This window comes from Diachasma alloeum, unplaced genomic scaffold, assembly GCF_001412515.2.
Source record: "Diachasma alloeum isolate Michigan unplaced genomic scaffold, Dall2.0 Dall_scaffold_00178, whole genome shotgun sequence".
In the NCBI taxonomy this organism is placed as follows: Eukaryota; Metazoa; Arthropoda; class Insecta; order Hymenoptera; family Braconidae; genus Diachasma; species Diachasma alloeum.
Genome location: NW_021680344.1, coordinates 1,410,142 through 1,431,651, shown reverse-complemented (window position 1 = coordinate 1,431,651; position 21,510 = coordinate 1,410,142). Strand labels below are relative to the sequence as shown.

General features: G+C 33.3%; 3 protein-coding genes across 7 annotated transcripts; 1 reads left to right on the top strand and 2 right to left on the bottom strand.

Annotated features, from left to right (window-relative positions):
- Positions 1 to 340: 340 nt before the first annotated feature.
- On the bottom strand, positions 341 to 7,687 carry LOC107040133 (N(4)-(Beta-N-acetylglucosaminyl)-L-asparaginase). Of its 4 annotated transcripts, XM_015260095.1 has the most exons (7): positions 7,600 to 7,678; positions 6,768 to 6,865; positions 6,352 to 6,490; positions 4,820 to 4,976; positions 3,859 to 4,084; positions 2,695 to 2,993; positions 341 to 714 (listed from the first exon to the last, which is right to left on the bottom strand). In XM_015260095.1, the coding sequence occupies exons 3-7, from the start codon at positions 6,473 to 6,475 to the stop codon at positions 453 to 455; spliced, it is 1,068 nt and encodes a 355-aa protein (XP_015115581.1). In that variant the 5' UTR covers positions 6,476 to 6,490; positions 6,768 to 6,865; positions 7,600 to 7,678; the 3' UTR covers positions 341 to 452. The 4 variants fall into 4 exon arrangements, with proteins under 4 accessions (XP_015115581.1, XP_015115562.1, XP_015115567.1 ...); XM_015260076.1 differs by lacking the exon at positions 6,768 to 6,865 and having other exon boundaries at positions 7,600 to 7,687; XM_015260081.1 differs by lacking the exon at positions 6,768 to 6,865 and having other exon boundaries at positions 7,591 to 7,676.
- A 62-nt stretch (positions 7,688 to 7,749) lies between these two features.
- LOC107040113 (GDP-Man:Man(3)GlcNAc(2)-PP-Dol alpha-1,2-mannosyltransferase) lies at positions 7,750 to 15,267 on the top strand. Its single transcript, XM_015260060.1, has 4 exons — positions 7,750 to 7,863; positions 9,356 to 9,816; positions 11,379 to 11,881; positions 13,743 to 15,267. Exons 1-4 carry the CDS (start codon positions 7,841 to 7,843, stop codon positions 14,223 to 14,225), a joined length of 1,470 nt encoding a protein of 489 aa, XP_015115546.1. The 5' UTR covers positions 7,750 to 7,840; the 3' UTR covers positions 14,226 to 15,267.
- A 2-nt stretch (positions 15,268 to 15,269) lies between these two features.
- On the bottom strand, positions 15,270 to 21,510 carry LOC107040120 (RNA 3'-terminal phosphate cyclase). Of its 2 annotated transcripts, none has more exons than XM_015260066.1 (8): positions 21,419 to 21,510; positions 21,143 to 21,345; positions 20,379 to 20,496; positions 18,753 to 19,080; positions 17,247 to 17,388; positions 16,533 to 16,672; positions 15,717 to 15,867; positions 15,270 to 15,507 (listed from the first exon to the last, which is right to left on the bottom strand). In XM_015260066.1, exons 2-8 carry the CDS (start codon positions 21,203 to 21,205, stop codon positions 15,298 to 15,300), a joined length of 1,152 nt encoding a protein of 383 aa, XP_015115552.1. In that variant the 5' UTR covers positions 21,206 to 21,345; positions 21,419 to 21,510; the 3' UTR covers positions 15,270 to 15,297. The 2 variants fall into 2 exon arrangements, with proteins under 2 accessions (XP_015115552.1, XP_015115557.1); XM_015260071.1 differs by having other exon boundaries at positions 21,143 to 21,342; positions 21,419 to 21,491.

Below are 21,510 nucleotides of genomic sequence, written 5' to 3'. Positions count from 1 at the left end.
CACGTCATTTCTCGACCCGCTCTTTCATTTGAGCCCAAAAAAACATTCATATCTTGTCTGACATCGCTGCTACAAACTCGGGTCTTCAACTCGGGTTTTCATTTGAAGGCCATGGGTCGTGGTATTAATATTTCTAGGGAGTTTGGGGAACAAAAAATGTAAAAACCTGGAGAGGGTATCAGACAAATAAAATAAAAAAAATAAAAAAATTATAATTCAAGTAATTATAAAATTATTAATAACGTAATTGAATTATTATAATTCATTTGAAATGATTTACATTCAATTTTTCTCAATTAAAAGTAAAAATCATTCCTGGGAAGATGAATAATCGATCCCGCAGTAAAAAAATCTTTATTTCTCCATAACTCAAGATAAAAATATACAAAAAATCTCATAGATTCGTAATTTAAACATAACTGAGCAAACGGAATGTTTAATGACGATAATTATTATATCAATGATACAACTGTTTCAGGTTTGACGGAATTGGTGCAGGGAACAGACATGTTTGTTGCTCCTCCGAGATCGGGATTAGCTACGTAAAATGGGAAAGATGGTATTCCATTGCAGGCTGCGCCGTAGTTTCCATTTTTATCAATTGCAATTACTCCGCCAGTGAATGCTGGGTAATGCTTGGCAATTCTTGCTATCGCTTCGGCAGCTGCTGCTGTTGGAGTTGCGCCACGACGCATTTCTTCGACAGCGAGAAAACTATAGAAAAATTAATGTACTGTAATCCTCGAAGAAAGGCACCTGTAGAAGAGTGGTTTTGCAGAGGAAATTCTTGCACATTTAGTCAACAATTTTATTGAGACTTTATTGAAAATCTACCCGAAATTCTATTTTTTCGACGATTCTGTTGACAATTTTCACACCTTTTTCACGTATTTTTTAAGGGGAGACTACTATGAGTTTTAAAAGTCGTGGGTTATTATAGAGAGACTTTTCATACGTTGAAGATCGATTACATAGATCTGAAAACGAATAATTAGTGCAAAAAAATTTTTTTTATTGTGCGTTTGCCCGAAAACGCTTAAAATGCTAAAAACAGTCCAGAGCCTTCAATTTTTGTGCTACAAAAGATTTTTTTTTTTTTAATTTTCGGAACAATGTGTGGAACAATAATTACGAGCCAGTTTTTTGGAATTCGACTCCTACACAGCTGATTTCGGTTTTTTCATATAAAAAAATTCACTATTTGTGTAAAAAAATATAAAAAATCAAATTTAGCCATGTAAGAGCCTAATTGAAAAAAAAATAGCTCGTAATTGTTATTCCACATATTTTTCCGAAAATTTTGAAAAAAAAAATCCTTCGTAGCTCAAAAATTGAAGGCCCTGGACTGTTTTTGGCATTTTAAGCGTTTTCGGGCAAACGAACAATAAAAAAAAATCTTTTTGCACTAATTATTCGTTTTCAGATCTATATAATCGATCTTCAACGTATGAAAAGTCTCACTCCAATAACCCACGACTTTTAGAACTCATAGTAGTCTCCCCTTAAATAGAAATGTTTAATAGAAAATATTGTATAAAAAATCAATAACATTAGAACTTTTCAACGGACTCATTCTGCTGAGATTGTTCAAATAAGGGAGAGTGGGACAATACGGAGACTTGACTTTTTTTTAAATGCACTGAGAGAAAAACGACAAAGTTCTTAAGGATGTTCTACACCCTTTCTGCCAAAATTCACGTTTTTTAAATTTTTCTGGCAAACTTATGATGGAATTGACGTGAAAAAATATAACGTTTTTGCGTTTTGTCATTATTTAATGACTGACGAAATTTTAAGGTGGTGCGAACATTTTCCTGCATTTTCTCTAAACTTTTAAAAAGAATCACAAAACTGTAAAAAAAACGCATGAAAATTATCGCACCACTACGCAACTTCGTGAGCCATTAAAGAATGACAAACCACAAAATCGTTATTCACGTCACTCCCATCGATAATTTGCCAGAAAAATGAAAACAACGTCAATTTTGGTTAAAAGGGTATCGAAGATCCTTAAACAAGTCTCACTTGTGCCAAGAAAATAGTTTTTTAACAATGATCAAAAAAGGATTTTTTTATGCCGACCATGCAAAGAGTGCGCTGGAATGAAATTTTTCTTGAAGTCAAGAAATCATTGGAATCTACTAAAAATGATGGAAATCACAAGAAATAAAGAAAAATCATGATTTTTAATGCTGATTGAAAAATCGCTAAAATCATTCGAGAAATCACAGAAATCAACAGGAAATGATCTGATTCTGGAAATCACTAAGTCCCTCGACTGAGGAGTGACCAGCCCCTCGCACCGTCTGGGGCGAATTATCCGCCTCTTGAGCCAACTATTTCCTTGTTGTCGAGAGCAGAACAATTATTCATGTTTGAAACTTTCAAATTCGAACCAAACAAATTCTTTTTTGGCAATTTACAACTAGAGATTTCGTTGGCCTAAACAAGACTTGTTTAACAACGTATTTGTTTTTCTCTCAGTGTGGGATAGAGTCATTGGAACACGCAATAAGCTGCGAGATGATGATGATAGAAAATCGTTTTCGCAAAAACGGTATAGTATTTCGCGTAAATCCGATCAATAATTTGCCAGAAAAATGAAAAAAACGTGAATTTTGACCGAAATGGTGTCGTACATTTTCTACAATCCTTCTACAAAATTTTTTCGTACGTGAATTGAGGGGCAAATACCTTGGAACGAATCGCATCATAATATCGCCGTCCCCAGTCCCAGCAGCAGCCCCAACTTCTTGATCAGCATAGGCACCCGATCCTGGGATAGGTGAATCCCCAATCCGTCCGGGGATTTTATTCTTGATGCCATTGGTAGATGTTCCTGCAGCAATTCTTCCATTGCTGTCCATCGCGACTATTCCAATAGTGTCGTGGTTATCTTCATCAGAGTCAGGGCTGCTTAGTCCGTACTGCTGGCTCAATTCTTCTTTCGGAGTGTATGGGCCACATGATTTTGAAGGATCTGGAGAGACGTTCTGCAATTGCGAATGATTTATTCTATTAAATTACGAATGAAAATTCTATTGAATTTCTATTAAACTGTTCTATTAGTTTTTGGCCGATTCTATTGAAATGTTCAATAGAAAATATTCTGTAGAAAAAGTCAGTAGAATTCAATTTTTCTATATAACTTATTCTATTGAGATATTTTCTATAGAATTTCCTCGGCTCAAATTTTCTAAGTTTTTTCATTTGATTTTCTTGATGAGAAGAAAAGAAAAATAGAATGAAACAAAATTAGAAAATTTGAGTCGAGCAAATTCTATAGAAAATATATGAAAAGAATAATTTATTTAGAAAAATCGAATTCAGTTGACTTTTTCTATTGAATGTTTTCTATTGAACATGTCAATAGAATCAGCCAAAAACTAATAGAAAGTTTAATAGAAAATCAATAGAATTTTCCAACAAATTCGATAGGTTTTTCTATTAAATTTTTTCGTGCGTGTCCACTGGATTGTAATCATGTCCCATAAATGTTCCAATGGAACATTCGATAGACAGAAAAAATGTACTATACACCATTTTTAATACATCCCGGGGACACCTCTGGTGTGTTACACAATGTAAAACATTCAATAGAAAAAATCAATACCATTCGATTTTTCCATACAACCTATTCTATTGAGATATTTTCTATAAAAATTTCTCGCCTGAAATTTTCTAAGCTTATCTGTCTGAATTTTTCAATCACAAGAGAAAAAACATAGAGTGGAAGTTCAGAAAATTCACGTCGACTTTTCACTAGAAGTTCAATACAAATCCAATAGAATTTTCCATTGAATTCGCTGGATTTTTCTGTGAACTTTTCGTGCTCGTGGACCTCTGGAAAAACCATACCTTCCAGAAATTAGGTTGACAGTTGTTAGCCCTCCACTTCTGCCATATGTCCGTCGAAAAATTAGTCGTCAGTGATTCCTCTTTGAATCCCATTCTTACAGCGAACTCCTTGGCCTGATCCCCACCCAGTAGAGTATGTTTCGTATTTTCCAGGACTTTTCTCGCAACTGATATGGCACTTTTGATTTTTCTTATACCACCGACTGCTCCGACATCCATCGTGACCCTAAAAGCCGTTGCATTCGAAAATACTTCATAGAAAAATGTAACGAAATCGCTGTAAAATTCTATTAAATTTCTATTGAACTTTTTATTAGTTTTTGGCCGATTCTATTGAAAAATTCCTCAACTGGTCGGTGCGTTTTTATTTTCAATAGAAATGGTCGGCGGAAAATATATGGCCCGGTTGCACCAGCTACGGGAAACCGTCAGATAAGAAAAAAAGTAAATTTGGATGTTCGATGGATTATTTTACCCGGGAGAGTATCTCAAATTTATCCCAGGAACAAAAATAAAATTTAATGAAAAGGGTGAATCAGTGTTAATTCAAATGAGGCTACAAGATAAATAAAAAATTATTCTTCGGGTCAAATATTAAAAAATTATGACCCCTACGATATAATTGATCCCGAAGATAAATTTTACCCTGGGGGTTATTTGGATAACAGGGCTTGGTGCCACCGGGCCTATGAATATTCTTTGCCTCACACATTTTCCAAGTTTTTGGGCTCGATTTTTTCAATGAAAAGAGAAGAAAAATGGAACAAAAAAATGGAAAATTTTCCTACAGAAAATATCTCAATAGATTTTTCATAAAAAAAGCACAGTAAATCTGCGGAATTCTTCAATAGAATCGGCCAAAAACTTACAGAATTTTTAATAGAAGTTCAATAAACATTCAATAAAATGTCGGACTGGAATAGAATTTTTCCCTGTGTACATTCAGGGAGTTATGGCCTACCCATCCATTATCATAGCGTCCAGTGTAGTTTCTCCAGCTTCATCAGGACTCCCGCCGTAACCGACTGTAGTTCTGCACTGCATTGCTTCGCAGAGACTACCCGCGGCTTCAACGGCATCGACTGAAGTCTTCTTCTCTTCATTGAGAACTTCCCAGGCTGTAGTTGATGATGAAAATGTTGGAGAACATTTTTCATTCATTTCATTTATTTATTTATTGGTATCAATTGCATTAAGAAGTAGAGAAATAAACTTATTGTATTAGATGTGGGAATTATTTTTAAGAGGTCTTAGGCTGGATTTCTCCAAAGGATATTCGATTTTTTTCACTACAAATTCTATCTGTTACCAAGTAATACGATAAAAAGTTGCAGATAACAATGGGCAATACATTGCATGCACGAAAACATTTAATAGAAAAACCTAGAAAATGCGCTAGAGAATGCGCTAGACAATTCTATTGAACTTTCTATTATTTTTTGGCCGATTCAATTGAAATATTCAATAGAAAAAGTCAATAGAATAAATTGTATAGAAAAATCGAATACTGTATTGACTTGTTCTATAAAAATTGAATAGGATTATCTAGCGAACACGCTAGGTTTTTCTGTGAAATTTTTTCATACGTGTGATTATAATTAAATTCATTTTTTATTCAAGAAAAATAATTTTTTTCACCAAGACATCGTTTGAAAATAATTACCACACGAAGTAGTACAGGTAGTTTATCTGTCTTTTCGATGCTGAATCCAAGTTAGAATCCATGAATTTTCATAAATTTTGTTTTGCATTGAACATTATTTTTAGTGTGCAGCGAGAGAAATTTCACAATTTCAGGGATTGATTAATTCGTCCATGAATTATTAATAACTCATTTGTCTCCGCAAGAGTGAGAAGATAAGTCACCAGTAATAGAAGTAAACAATATTGATAAATTTATCTTCTGCTCTTATAACATCGACCATGCGGCCATATAGAACGTACCGATGTCGAATAAAAATGAGAATCTGAATGTATGACTGATTTTTGAATGTGCAATTGACCTTTTTACTCCTCCAACGAATATTCCAAATAATTACCACACCATACGAGAACAAATTTAATAGAAAAACCTAGCGAATTCGCTAGACAATTCTATGGGATTTCTATTGAAATGTTTGATTGAAAATATTCTGTAGAAATTCTTCGGCTTAAATTTTCCAAGCTTTTTTCATTTTATTTTTCTTTTCTTTTCATCAAGAAAATTGAACAAAAAAACTTGGAAAATTTGAGCCAAGAAAATTGAACAAAAAATATTTGAATAGAATAAGTTGTATAGAAAAATCGAATTCCAATGACTTTTTCTGTAGAATATTTTCTGTTGAACATTCCCATAGACTCGTCCAAAACATGATAGATAATGCAATAGAAATCCAATCGAATTGTCTAGTGAATTCGCTACGTTTTTCTATGAAATTTTTTCGTGCGTGGGGTGTGTATCGCACCCTATTTAACGCTCAGGGATGAAAAATTGATGTATATTCAGAATTTTACCAAGTTTGGTTGCAGCCGGATAATCCCATGTTATCACGACCAAAGGTCCTTTTGCAGTGGTTTGGGCATCAATCCCATTATGAGAGAAGGCCACGAAGAACACAAATCCTAGAGTGATAATCATCCTCTACGATATTCCCTGCAAATGATAAAATTATCGAATATTGCACGCGAGAGAATGTTATTGCTGTGAAATAATTGAGAGCCTAGGGTGTACTGAGAGCTCCGCAAGTGCAGCAGTAATTATGAAAGCGGGTGTCTGTGGATTGATTGATGGAAAAATCCAAGTTGATATGAAGAATCGAAAATTTGTTTTGTCATTTTTTGTTTTGACTTCAAGCTTTATCATTCATTATCGAAATATTAACAGTGATTCAGAAAATTTTCGTGCGAGATAACGACATCAATTTAATTACTTTTATACTTATTACTTCTCCTTTCTTTGCATTCATATCAATCAACATGTTCACAAAATATTTTCAATTCTCTCATTGAAGTACTCGCGCCCGAAAAGCTTTAATAGAAAAACTTCGCGAATTTGATAGAAAATTCTATTGGATTTCTATTGAACTATCTATTATTTTTTGGTCAATAGTCATTATAATTTGATTTTTCTACATAACTTATTCTCTTTAGATATTTTCCATAGAATTTCCTCGGTTCAAATTTTCTAAGGTTTTTTCATTCTATTTTTATTTTCTTCTCACCAAGAAAATCAAATAAAAAAGTTTAGAAAATTTGGGCGGAAAAGTCTATAGAAAACGTCTCACTAGAATAAGTTGTACAGAAAAATCGAATTCTTTTGACTTTTTCTATAGAATCAGCCAAAAACTAATAGAAAGTTGAATCGAAACCCAATAGAATTTTGTAAGAATTCGCTAGGTCTTTCGAATTTTCGAAATTCGAGTTATCCCAAGTAGCAAACCTTGCGAAAGATATCTGAAAGTATACCAAAAAGGCTGACTAATGTCCGTCCAAAAGGTATCTTGCAGTCATACGATAACTTTTAGTTAACTTCTAGGTAACTTCTAGACACAAGTTACCTTTTTGGACAGACATTAGACAGCCTTTTTGGTATACTTGTCCAGAACTGTGCTGCTTGGGTATGTTTATACTACTTTAAGCCGTACTGTTTCAAATAGGACACCCCTGCAATGCCCTGCATATAAGCAGAGATTAAATAAAATTAATGGTAAATATAAGATTATTATCGGTGACGATATTGAATCAAAAATGTACCCAACTGACTTCAAATGTGTTATCAATGGAAAATTGTTGTTGTTTGTTTGGCTGATTGGCAAGTGTGTACTATTAGCGTACACTAGCACCACCTGGTGCACGTATCCACAGCTGAACTGCTCCGAAAATCAGCTGATAGGAGTGGGAGTGATGTGATGACTCCGGCGATGGAGTATCCACGTTGACAAGTGTCAAGACTCATTTGTGATAATTCGTATGCTTCGTAAATCAGTTTTGGAGTGAAATCATCATGTCGATTCTGCATTGCGTTTTGTAAGAAAAACTTATTTTTCTCTAATGAATAATCATCATTTAATCTCTCTATGTATACTTAGTTGTTATGCCACTCCAGTTGTTGTTACTTGTCGTTTCCATAAAATGAATTCACATTGTTAGTCAGAATTCTTAGTCGAGATATCTTTTTCGAATTTATCAGTATTTTTCTACTCTCGTCCCGAATTTAAAAAAAGACCAGAAAATATTATTATTTTTTTATTTTATTATTTTATTATTTGGCCCATTTTCGATAGAAATTATTTCAATAAAATGAGTTCCATTGAAAAATCGAGTTTAAGACCCGCGTGGAGATTATCTTTCGAACGTGATCTTGCTTGTTTTATTTATTTTGATAATCTGAAATGATCTCCAATTGCTATTCAGTTTTACGTAGCCCTGGAGTCTCCAAAAATTATAATTGTATAATCAAAAAAACGTTGAAATAAAGCTGAACATTTTCGAAGAGCGTTTTTGGATAATATTGAGACATAAACTCAATAGGGAGGAAATTGCAAATTAATAATTTGATGTATCTAATGGCTGTTAGGTCATGATTTGTCATAGTATTTGTCAATGGCTGTTAGATCGACAGTTACCATGATAAAATATCCATTCACTATTTCCTCCCTATCGGATTTATTTTTTATTTTTTTAATCTTTATTAAAAATGCTCTTCGAAAATGTTCCGTTTTTTTTTCTACTTTTTTAATTCTATAATTATAATTTTTAGGGACTCTTGCGTGATGTAAAATCCAATGGAAATTGTGATACTTTACATTGTGAAGATGGAAAAACAATCGAAATAACGGGTGACCGGATTTTTTTCTCCCCGAAATATTTTTCCCTGAAAATCATCGAAAAAAAAATCTCCGGCAAAAATGAAAAATAAACATATTATAATTTTTAACTTTATTGTTAATGTTGAAAAGTACTTAAGGAAATTGTTTTGAAAACGTTGACTGTTAATTTTTCGGAAATGTAATTTATTATTCATTCATGGTTGGTTCTTTGGAAATATGCTTCTTTTGAAATGGATTGTTTTGGTAGTGTAAGATGATATTTTGTTGAATGCTGTCAATGTTTTTTTTATGAATCTGCAACTTTGTAGGACGAGAATGCTTGTTAATGAAGATTCATTGATTGTTGGGGCAAGAGATTAATTGGAATTATTTCGGAGAATTGGTTCGAAAATGTTGACAGTTAATTTATTGCAGTAACGTAATTTATTTATTATTGATCTATTGAAAAAGTTGATTTCTCATCTGGCGTGTCTTCGAAGATTGATGGATGTAATAAATAAAATTGACAATGGTAATGTGTGTTTGTGTAATTGTTTTTACATTCGTAAGAGGAAATAATTCTGGGAATTCTCTCCGGGGAATTTTTTCGGGAGGAAAAAAATCCGGGAACAGAGATAACGTCCGAAAGATGATGCACCTGGGCCTTAATATATTTCTATTTACTTCTATTTTTTCGTTCTCTTCTCCAGAGACACGATTTATGGATTGACCAAGGGTATCGTCATCCTCTCGTCATGCACAGTCATCACTCTCCTGATAATAGTTCCAATCTGGACGATATACTGGAGACGAATATTCGCGAATCAGAAGAAGGAAAACTCTAAGAAAAATACGACAATTGGAATATTCCACCCGTACTGCAATGCTGGGGGTGGAGGCGAGAGGGTCCTCTGGAGTGCGATTGAAGCCCTCCAGAAACAATACTCCAATGTTCATATTGCTGTTTATACTGGGGACCTCGACACTGATCCAGAGCAGATGCTCAACAAAGTCCAGAAAACTTTTGATATTCAGTTGCGTCCAGTCGAGTTTATTTATCTGTACAAGAGGAAGTGGGTTGAGGCTGACATTTATCCGAGGTTCACCTTGTTGATGCAGAGTCTGGGGTCGATGTATCTGGGGTTCGAGGCGTTAAAAGCGTTTCAACCAGGTAAAAAAACCCATTTTATTCTCAATTAATGGAGTTTCTATTATTTCAGACGTAATTTGGAGAAATGAGCATAGATCGACATCAATCATTACTTTAGTAATATTATGAGAAGAAGAAAATTACAATAATTAAGTTTTTACTTATTACTTCATTGAATTTTGAAAAACTATAATAATTGGTAATTTAAATTTCTCAATTATTGGTTGATAAAATAATTCGGAATTTCAAGATTTAAATTGACAGTTACTTTAATAATCAAAAAGTTGGCGAGCAGTATCAACAATTGACTTATTCAAAATTTAACGCTAATTAAAAATTATGATTATGCCGATGTCTGGAAATGAGATCAGCACGCACGGAAAAATTTAATGGGAAAACCTAGCGAATTCGCATAACAATTCTATGGGATTTCTATTGAACTTTCTAGTTATTTTATTTTTCATTTTTGGACGAAATTTAAGATTTATGTATTTGAAGAAAAGGCGAATAATCGCCGGAGGTCGGGTGTGAACCCAAGAACTTGACATTGCCAGTCTGATCCTCTATAAAGGTGGCGATCCACTGAGTACTATTGAACTTTCCATTAGTTTTTGGCCGATTTTATTGGAATGTTTAACAGAAAATATTCTGTATAAAAAGTCAATAGAATTGGAATATTCTATACAACTTATTCTATTGAGATATTTTCTATCCAATTTCCTCAGCTCAAGTCTTCTACGTTTTTTTAATTCTCTTGATGAAAAGAAAAAAAAATAGAATGAAAAAAACTTGAAAATTTTAAACCGAGGAAATTCGATAGAATAAGTTATATGGAAAAATCGAATTCTATTGAAATTTAATTAGTTTTCGGCTGATTCTATTGAAGAATTCCTTAGCTTTACTGCAATTTTTTTGGTAGAATTTTATATTAGAAAATGTCCAATAGAAATTATTCTATAGAGGAAAGATAGTAGAATTTCATTTTTTCAAACAAATATTTTCTATTGAGACATTTTCTATAGGAATTCCTGGACATCAATTTTCAAAGTTGTTTTCACTCTATTTTCCTTCTCATTTCATTTAAAAAATCAACCAAAAAAACTTGTGAAATTGGAACCGAGGAATCTCTATATAAAAATTATCTAAAAAGAATAAATTGTATTAAAAAATCCAATTCTGGTGATTTTTCCTATTGAATATTTTCCATTGAAAAATTCTACAGGAAAAAATGGAGAAATAAGTTGCAGAATTTTCCAATAAAATCGGCCAAAAGCCAATAGAATTTTCAATAGAATTCCAAGTTTTTAATGAAATTTTTTCTTACGTAAGCTTAATGTCCAAATCAATATCAATTCTGGAAAATATTTTTTGAAAACCCATTGAATTAGTGAAATTTTTGTATTTACTTTTTGTATAGTTTGCATTCTGCTCAATAAACATGAGAAAATAAATCAATAAATGAATGAATAAATGAATGAATTAATAAATTAATAAATTAATAACTGAATGACTAAATAAATGAATGAATGAGTGAATCAATTAATCACTTAATGAATTAATAACCCTTAATAAAATCATTTCAGACATTTACATCGACACAATGGGCTACGCCTTCACATATCCACTCTTCAAGTACGTCGGTGGCTGCCGAGTTGGTTCCTACACCCATTACCCAACGATCTCCACCGATATGCTGCGTCATGTCTACCGAAGAGTCGTATCCCACAACAACCATCGCATAATTGCCCGAAACCCCTTCCTGTCAGCAGCAAAAATCGCGTATTACAAGCTCTTCGCAATGATTTATGGCTGGATGGGCAGATGCGCCGATATCGTGATGGTGAACTCCTCGTGGACTGAGGACCATATCAATTCCATTTGGAAGTGTCCACTCAAGACACACAGGGTTTATCCACCCTGTGCTATTGAGCGTTTGGCTAATTTACCGCTTTTGTCTGACGAGGAGAAAGGGAATATCATCAGAATTGTGTCGGTGGCACAGTTCAGACCTGAGAAGAATCATCCGTTGATGCTGAGGATTATGTATGAGCTTAGATCGATTATCAAAGAGGAGGACTGGAATAAAGTAAGATTTTTATTTATCCTCTCTTTTTCAGGGGAAAAACACTTTCTGATCTCCAGAATCAAGTTAATGTTTTTTGAGAAACTCTTGGTTCTGAAAGACATAGTGTTGGGAACAAGAATTGAATTGAATTTTTCATCACGCAAGAGTTCCTAAAAATGATAATTTCACTGTAAAAACAAGTGCGACACTGCTTTCGTCACAAAAGCAAATTCACATAGTGAATGTATTTTTGCTCATAAATTAGCAATTTGGTTTTGGATGGAATTTCTATGACGATGTATTGGTAATTGAATTTAATGACTCAATGAATTCAACACTGCCCCAACGTTGGCAGCCAACATTGCCCTAACGTTAGTACACGGAGAGAAATTTTCTAGAAAAATTCTAGTACGAGGACTGGAAAAAATACAATCCACCGGTTGTGAAAAATTCTAGTGCTGTTAAGGTAAAATTTATTGGTATTTCTGGTCAAATTTCTGGGGATCTCCGTGAAATTTTCACAGAAGTACGGGAAAAAATTCACGTTTTCCCCAATAAAATTTCTAGTGCCGGCACTGGAATTTTTTCCTGGCCGTCACTTTGCGCCTAGAATTTTTCTAAAAAATTTCTCTCCGTATAGCCAACAGTGCCCCAACGTTAAACTGTTTAACCTTTCTCTGTATTTAGTCCAAGCTTTGTAGAAGATACCACAGGGACCGCAGTGGAATAAAATTCCGAGAATTACGTATCCCCCACATTACTTGCACTCAGAGGGGAAAATATTTTTATTTGAAATTCTCCACGCAAGATACTAGACTATTCCCACTTTTATGATCATTTGAGTACGATTCCTGATGTGAAAAACGAATGCTTGATTAGAAGGCATTGTTTATTTTCAAAATAAAAATTTAGAAATTCGGAATAAGTTAGTATTGGATTATGTGTAGGAATACTCAATAAAAACACATTAGTTTTATTCTTCAAAGTAAAACTCTTTAATGATCGCACGCAGAAGGTATATCTTTCTCCAACGAAGTCTCTAGGACGACTAACTAAAAGTCATGAGAGTTTTCACTCTCTGGACCCATTTGACAAAAGGCCCTTGTTTCAATTTTCTTCAGCCTCTCCTTTGTGACTCACCATGAGGACTGTTTTTCTTCACGTCTCTATTTTCTAAGAAAAGCCATAAATGTCACCCTGAGTGTTTGGGTGGAAAAGAGAAAATGTTTAACTAAACTAAGAAATTAATTTTTGTATTCAGGCATGAATTCCAACAGTTAGTTTGTTAACAGGGCCCTGCGAGCAAAAATTGAGACTTTCATTGGAATTTTGGTTTTCATAAAAATTGAGTGGAATTTTGTTTTGTTTCGTCTATCTATCCGTTCAAAAAATGAATGTAAAACACATGGAGCAATAGTGTAACAAAATAGATGTTTTACCAAGTTTTATGGCCGATGCGTTAATTTTTTCTAGTAACTATAACGAGCGCCCATTCGTTTTGAAATTCAATTGTTGTGCAATTAAGTTCTAGATCATAGATCCATGTATTTCCAGTAATTTCTGCAATATCTCAACTCCATTCCCACTCAATTCTAGCCCATTTGTCGAGTACCTTGTATGAAAGTATCTTGTACGGAGTTTGAACTGTATTGGTTTCAAAATAAATTTTTTCAGCAGGAGATCTCACATCTCATATCTCGCAATCAATCTCACGATCGAACTCAGTCAAGATGGCATTGGGAAGAATATTTTAAATGACAATTGGATTAATTTGCACTAAGACTTTTTAAACCTTTTTGAATTTACTTTTCCTCGTTACACTCAACTGGAGTTTATTCATACTACTCTAAAAGACCATTAACACCTTCAATAATTCCTCCAGGTTCGTCTGGTCCTCATAGGCTCCTGTAGAAACGACGACGATCGAACCCGAGTGAAGGACATGCAGGATCTATCGAAACACCTGGCAGTCGACGAGAACGTTGAATTCAAACTCAACATTCCATACAACGAATTGGTCAGAGAATTCCAACTGGGGACAATTGGTTTGCACGCCATGTGGAATGAACACTTTGGCATCAGTATCGTAGAGTGCATGGCTGCTGGGTTAATCATGATAGCTCATGACTCTGGGGGACCCAGGGCTGACATCATCGAAACCCAGCGAGGAAGTCAGACCGGTTTCCTAGCTGTCGACGCAGAAGAATACGCCAAAATCCTAGCCACGATAATCCACATGAATCCAGAGGAGAGGAACACAATAAGAAATGCGGCAAGAGCGTCAGTCAGCAGATTCTCCTGCGAACAATTCGAGAGGGAATTCCTGCGAACAGTTGCCCCACTCTTCCGACCCAAGTTGGAATAAAGAACTTGTTGTTCATGCACGAAAAAGTTCAGAGGAAAGCTTAACAGATTCGCTTTGAAATTTCATTGGACTTTATTCGAAATTCTATTAATTTTTCTATTTTATAAAAAAATTATATTGGTTTTCTGCGGGATTTCTCTAATGGAAATGTTTGACAAAAAATATTGTATCAGAAGAATCTATGTGTTCACACAATTTATTCTATTGAGACCAGTACTGTAGGAATTCCTCTGCTTAAATGTTCGATGAATTTTTATCCATTTTTCGAAAATCAAATTGTTTCATGTTTGAGAAAAATTGTGAGATTTTTTAGACTTTTTTATGAAACATATAAAACCAATATTTTTGATAATTGAGAAAGATTAGACAGTAGCTTTGACAAAATGAAGTGAACAAATTTTGTCTTATACACAGGCGCATATCGGATTTATTTTCAAATTGATAATTCACCTTCTGAAGACTCAAAAAAATTGAAGTAAAAATAGAGGGCAATGTGAAAAAATATACTGAATCAAAAAATTACATTAGGCACATAATGCACATATTTTATTTGTCAATAATCAACTCGAAATGGTGGAAAAAAATTTTATCAGCATGAAGGAGATAACTCCGTTCATCAGTTGAAAATAATTGAATTTTTTTAGTGCTTGAATCGAATAAACATTCTTAATGAGAAAACAAAAAAAATGCAGTGAAAAAAAAAAAGAAAATTTTGATCACGGAATTTCTATAGCAAATATCTCAATGCAATAAGTTGTACAGAAGATTGTAATCTATTTATTGTTATCTATGAACTAGTCAATATTGATGATTTTATATTTAAAAATCGCAGAAAGCCAGAATAATTTTTCAACAAAATTAGAGAAAAACAAATAAATTCGTTAATATAAATCGAATAGAATTTTCTAGCGAATACTTCAAGTTTTTCTATGAATTTTGTTTGTGCCTGTTTTATTGTACAAAATGCGACTGATCAATTCCAGATTTTTAACTAGATTAACGGATTAAGTGTAAATAAATCGAGTCATGAGGACGAATGTGATATCAGTGACAAATTCATTCTGGAGTTTATTTACGTGTCATTGGTAAGACCGCAGCCATTACATTCGAGGACAAAACCCTTGGGATCGGTTTCGTTGCAATTTTTCAGTTCGAAATTGAGTCCTCGGTCTTTCAACATTATTTTGGCGATTTCAATAGCGGTCTCTGTGTGCTGTGTGACTTTCTGGGACCCAATGGAGACTTTGGAAGTACCTCTGGCAAGGGCCATCAACAGAATAAGCTGAAATAATATTTTATTAATGGAATTCCTCCACAATTTTAATTCTTTCATGTCAGCGATGAAACCGTAAAGTTTTAAACTTGAGTTTTTCTGGGAGAAAATGATGGTCATGAGATGAGCAGATCAAGATCACGTTCGAAAGAGAATACATGCGAGTGTTAGTCCCTGATTTATTATTTCATCATCTTTCAGAATGACGCAATGCTTACTTGATCCTGCATGTGAGCATCCACACACGATCTATTGATTATGGGGTTCATGATTTGTTCAACTGCCTCCTGAGGAGGATTGGTAGCGTCTCTATTCGATCCCAGTCCAGAGCCTCCGAATACACATCCAGTGTCGGTTTGGCATACGACACTAGAATTCATAAGGAAATACATTAGGAAATGGAAAGAGTCCTTGAAAATTGGTTGTCTAGCATACGAAACAATTTCCTAGAGAAGCCTAGTGAATTCGCCAGCAAATTCGATTGAAATTATTATAGATAGATAGTCTTTTGCTCATTCTATTGAAAAATTGCACAACTTATCAGCGTGTTTTTTTAAATGGAAAATATTCTATGGAAAAAATCAATAGAATTTGGTTTCTCTGAATAATTTATTGTTCTGTGAAGAATCTGTGGAGAAATTTTCTATAGAAATTTTTCCCTTTAAATTTTCCAACTGTTTTGCTCGATTTTTTTCAATGGAATGATGAGAAAAATTGGGCGAAAAAACTTGGAAAACTGATGAGGAGAAATTCCGGCAGAAAATAGCTCAATAGAAAAAATCGAATAAAAGAATGAAATTCCACTTATTTTTCATTAAAATAATTTCTATGGGACCTTTTCTATGAAAAAAGTGCTGTAAACCTACAGAATTTTTCAATAGAATTAACCAAAAAGTATTCTTAACTTTTAATAACTTTTAATAACTATTTAATAAGTTTTTTTAATAAAAGTCGAATCGAATTTTAATGGAATTTTCTATCGAATTCGCTAAATATTTCTATGTAATTTTGTCGTGCGTGCGAGCAGCTCTCACTTGATGCCGGATCCATTGCCCACAGCCATGTTCCTGTCTTCTCTATACCCCTCAATGTTTATTGGAGGAACTTCAATCTCATTTTTCTCCAGTTCTTTGGAAAGAAAGTCTTTAACTTCTTCAGCCATTTGATACGCTGCCTATAATGAAAAATCCATATGGAATTATATTTTCGTTTAAATGATTGTTAATGATTTATTATTCATATGACCAATGGATCATTATTAATTATTCTCAATTAATTAATTAATCAATTGATGAAGTATGAAATATTTATAAGGAATTATTCATGATTTTTAATAATTATTCATTATTCCATTATTTTTTTGTTGATAAATAACTGATCAGCAGGGGTAGCCAAATTCGTAATATGAAATTATGATTAAATTTTCACACTGAAGAATCAATCTAAAAAATCAATTTCAGGAACAATTTTCATTACGTCAGTAATCAACAATCACTTTGTGAAAAATTGAAAAATACGTCATCAATGAGTAATGATTGCACATGAATTTACTATTACTTATTCATTTTCTAGCTTAATAATTGTTATTATTAGGCCACTGCACCGTGCCTACCTTCCGAAATTTTTGGGCGAGGATGTTCCTAAGTTAAACTCAACTCTCAATGCTGATTGACAATGAAGACTAATTACCCATTAATAATTGTTATAATATTAGTAATGCCGATCCCTGCTGGTTAGCATTCACTTACGTTTAGATGCACAGAGCCAGCTACATATGCCCATCCAGAGATTCCTTTGATATTACCCTGGTTAATCACTTCGATTGGTTTCAAATTTTTAATTGGCTTTATTCGTAGATTTACCTCACCACCACCTTTTGGATAGTATCCTCTGATAAAATAGAAACAGATCCATAAACATTTCGAGTTAAGGCCCGGGTGTACTATTTTTCGAACGTTATCTCAATGTTTTTTTTCATCTTTCGTCATCTGAAGTGGTCAATTAAGTCTTGCATCATGCAGAAGTTTTGAAAAATTATGAATGAATAATATAAACAAAGTAGAAAAAATTCTTAATTTTTTCAAAGAGCATTTTTAATTTATATTTAGAATAAGTTGAATAACAAGAAATTGAAAAATGTATCTGATTTACGGTGACAATTGGCGGCCTGTCACCCAATATCATGCAGGGGGAAGACTGATTTCGTAAATTTTTTTCCCACACTCCACAGAGACATTTATTACGGAAAAGGCTCTTTGAAAAAAGTTGTAATATTTTGGAGAATTTTTTAATCACACTTTTATCACATAAAAATGACAGATGGTTACATACCACTGTTTTGAAAATTGATATACCTAGCTGTCACTTCCCATGAGGAGTTAGTGTTTTGTTATCCACCATGGAAAATGACAGCTAACAGATAATTTGCCACAGCGAATCAGATATTTGTAATTTTCATTTTTTTCAACTCATTCTGAATCTCAATTAAAAACGCTCTTTGAAAAAGTTCAGAATTTTTTCTATTTTTTTTATCATTCTATCATAATTTTTAGGAATTTCTACATGATGTACCACTCAATTGACAATTTTGGATTACGCAAGACAAAAAAAATTCAGATAACATTCGAAAGATAGTACCCGGGCCTTAATCTGTTTAAAGTAGCATGAACATAACTTGAATGTTAATTATAAAAATCTCAAATAAATTCTAAAGAAAAGTTAATGTGAGTAGAAACATTCGGGTTGAGTTTGTGCTCAATCGACAGTTTAGTATTACTGATAATAATTAATCTAGAAGTGCAAAGATATTAGTCTTATAAGACATTTCGAACACAGAGTCTTACAAGAAAATGAACTCCTCAGCATTAGAGTGAAGATTAAAATATAGAAACAAATCTTGAAAAATCAGAAAAAATAAATCAAAATTCTATCCTCAATATAAAAATAATCGTCAGTTTCAAACTTTTGTAGTAAATAATTTATGTTTCATCGAAACACTAGTCAAACGAGAGACTATTGTTTAAAAAAAAATTGAGGAAATAATTTGATGGATGAATTTCTTGCATTCATCAACGTTAAATTCACAGAAAAAATCATCAATGATGAATAATTTTTCTTTTTGGCTTTTTGAATTCATTTTTTCTCGTTACACTCAACGACTTAACTGAAGTGTATTCATACTATTTTTAAAATTCATGGCACTTAAATATTTTCGTAGGAAACTCATCCATTCAGACGATAAAGTTTTTTCTCACCTCCTAACAACAGTGAAATCAAAGTCCCCTCCGAATTTATTGAGCCAGGGCTTGAAGACTTCAGTAAAGAACTCGATGTGTGGACCCATGGGAACATTGGTCCCACCTTTGAGGGTCAGGACAACCGGGCGATTGCCAGCAGGAAGGAATAAAGCAATTGGTACTGCCACTTGGGCCAGCAGGGCGATACACCCTGCTGTCTGTGTGTCAGCGTAAAATTCTCGCTTTCCAGTTTTCGATAGGGACTCTGGGTGGAACTCCAGACGCGTTGAACCGACGTACGCTCCTTTTATTTTGGCATTGCACATATCACGAGCTATTTCTACACCTTTAAAATAAATAATTATCTCATTTTCGAATATAATTTTCAGCGACAAACATCTAATTATTATTGCAAACTCCTCATTATTATTGCACTTAAAAATTTGTTAGCTGGATGCTCACTCATGGAGTGAATTCGTAAAATTATGCAAATTTTTGTTTATGAACTCCCGATAACAAGATTTTATCGAGTAATCGCTGCTAAATATTTCAGAAGACAAAACTAAAAATTAAGCCCGGTGGCTTGGCGCAGTTGGTAAATTCGTTGCCTTACAAACTTTTTTTTTTGAGGCATAATAAACTCAACTAAATAAAGTCCGTAATAATAATACATTTAATTTGATAATAAATATAGTTTTGTAATTATTCCAATGGAGAATTAATTCTCGCGATACTGTTTAAACTCGACAGACGAAAATTGGCCATTAGTTTATATTTTTCATAAAAACACGTTACTGCTCACGAATTTTTTTTAAAACTAGTTCTTAATAAATTTAAATATGTAAATGATGTTTGTTAACTAATAAAAACAATGTTAAGAAAAAAAAAGTTCGTTGTCTCACATGCGAAAGGTTCCGAGTTCAAATCCCGGCCGGGTAGAATGGTGCGATCTAACCATTTTAAAGTCTTGATCATCATCGTAGTATACCCTAACTGGGTCGAAGCGATGTAAAATAACGATAAAGAAAACTAAAAAAAAAAAAACTAAAAATTCCCCATGGGAAAAAATTTGGTAGAAAAATTCCTTGCATCAAGAGAAAACTTATTCTTTAATCATGTAAACAAAATCAAAAGAATTTTATTTTTCTACAGGCAACTATTCTATTTAAATATTTTCTATAGACACTCTTCAAACTCAATTTTCTACTTTTTTTATTGATTTTTTTAATGATGTGATAAAACAATGAAGTGAAAAAAATTAGGAAATTCACATAGAGAAATTTCGACAGAAAATGTCTCAATAGAACAAAATGAAGTAGATGATTTTAATCAAGTAGTCGCTGCTAAGTATTTGAAAAGAGTCAAATAAAAATCACACATACGAAAAGATTTGATAGAAAAATTCACTACATCGACAGAAAACACATTCATTTAATATTATAGAAAAAATCATAAGGATTTTATTTTTCTACATAACTGATTCTATTTAAATATTTTCTATAGACACTCTGCAACCTCAATTTTCTGAATATTTTTAATGGGGAAATAAAAAATGTAATGCAAAAAAATAAAAAAAATGACATCGAGAAATTTCTGCAGAAAATGTCTCAATAGAATAAATTAATGAAGTAGATGAGAAACTACCTTTGAGATGCTGTGCAGCTAGCCCTGGTTTTGCTCGTCCTGCCCTGATATTATCAATCTCGACAGGAATTTTATAAAGTGCACTTAGACATAGGGCAATCCTCAGCACTTGTCCTCCCTATTTTTGAATAAAAAAAATTTTGTTCTAATAAGGTTTGAAAAAAATTAGCGAATTCGCTAGACAATCTATTGAATTTCAATTGAATTGAACATTCTATTATTTTTTGGCCGATTCTATTGTTATGTTCAGTAGAAAATATTCTGTAGAAAAAGTCAATAGAATTCGATTTTTCTATACAACTTATTCTATTGAGATATTTTCTATAGGTGAGGATGAGGTAAAATGGACACTTTTGACTTTTTTAAAAAATATTCATAACTCAGCATCAGATTTATCAATTGAGCTCAGTCCAAGTTCATCACAAAGAGGAATCATTGTTATTTCTATTGAAAAATGAAATTATTCCATTTCATGAACAATTCAACACGTCATAGACATTTTTTAAAAAGTCAAAAGTGTCCATTTTACCCCACCCTCCCCTAAGTAGAATTTCTTCGGCTCTCAATCTCTCAGCAATCTGTACATTACAGATTGTGATTGGAGTAATAAACTCCACTTTTCAGGTCGTAATGTTGTAAAACACGAGCCCATTCAATAATCAATTAGACTTTATTAAATAATTTGGGGCGAAAACAATAATTAATTGACAGGGAAGGACAGAACAATATATGGATTACAGATGAAAGCAATAAACTCCACTTACGCCTTCTCCCAAGCTTCCATCGATTTTCACAACGTTGGACATGATTGTGAACAGTTTAAACATTCACCTAATCAACTTTGGGGTATGTAGTTCATTGACTTCTAGACTCCATCCGTCGTGATCTTTGTTTTTTGTTTTGTCAAGCTCTGTTGGTTATGGATGGAGTTTCCAGAATTCCCTGGGGGAGGTATATGAGGTGCCTGCTGCATGTATAAATAGGGTTATTCGCGTAAAGTTGGCGAGTTTATGAATTTCATCCTAGAATAATTGTTTCACCTTTGAAAGGGTCAGCGTGAGTCCTTTGGAGTAACGGAGTATGGCACCAATTGTGTTTACTTTCAGATGCTTTCAGAATTCGAACGGCGTGG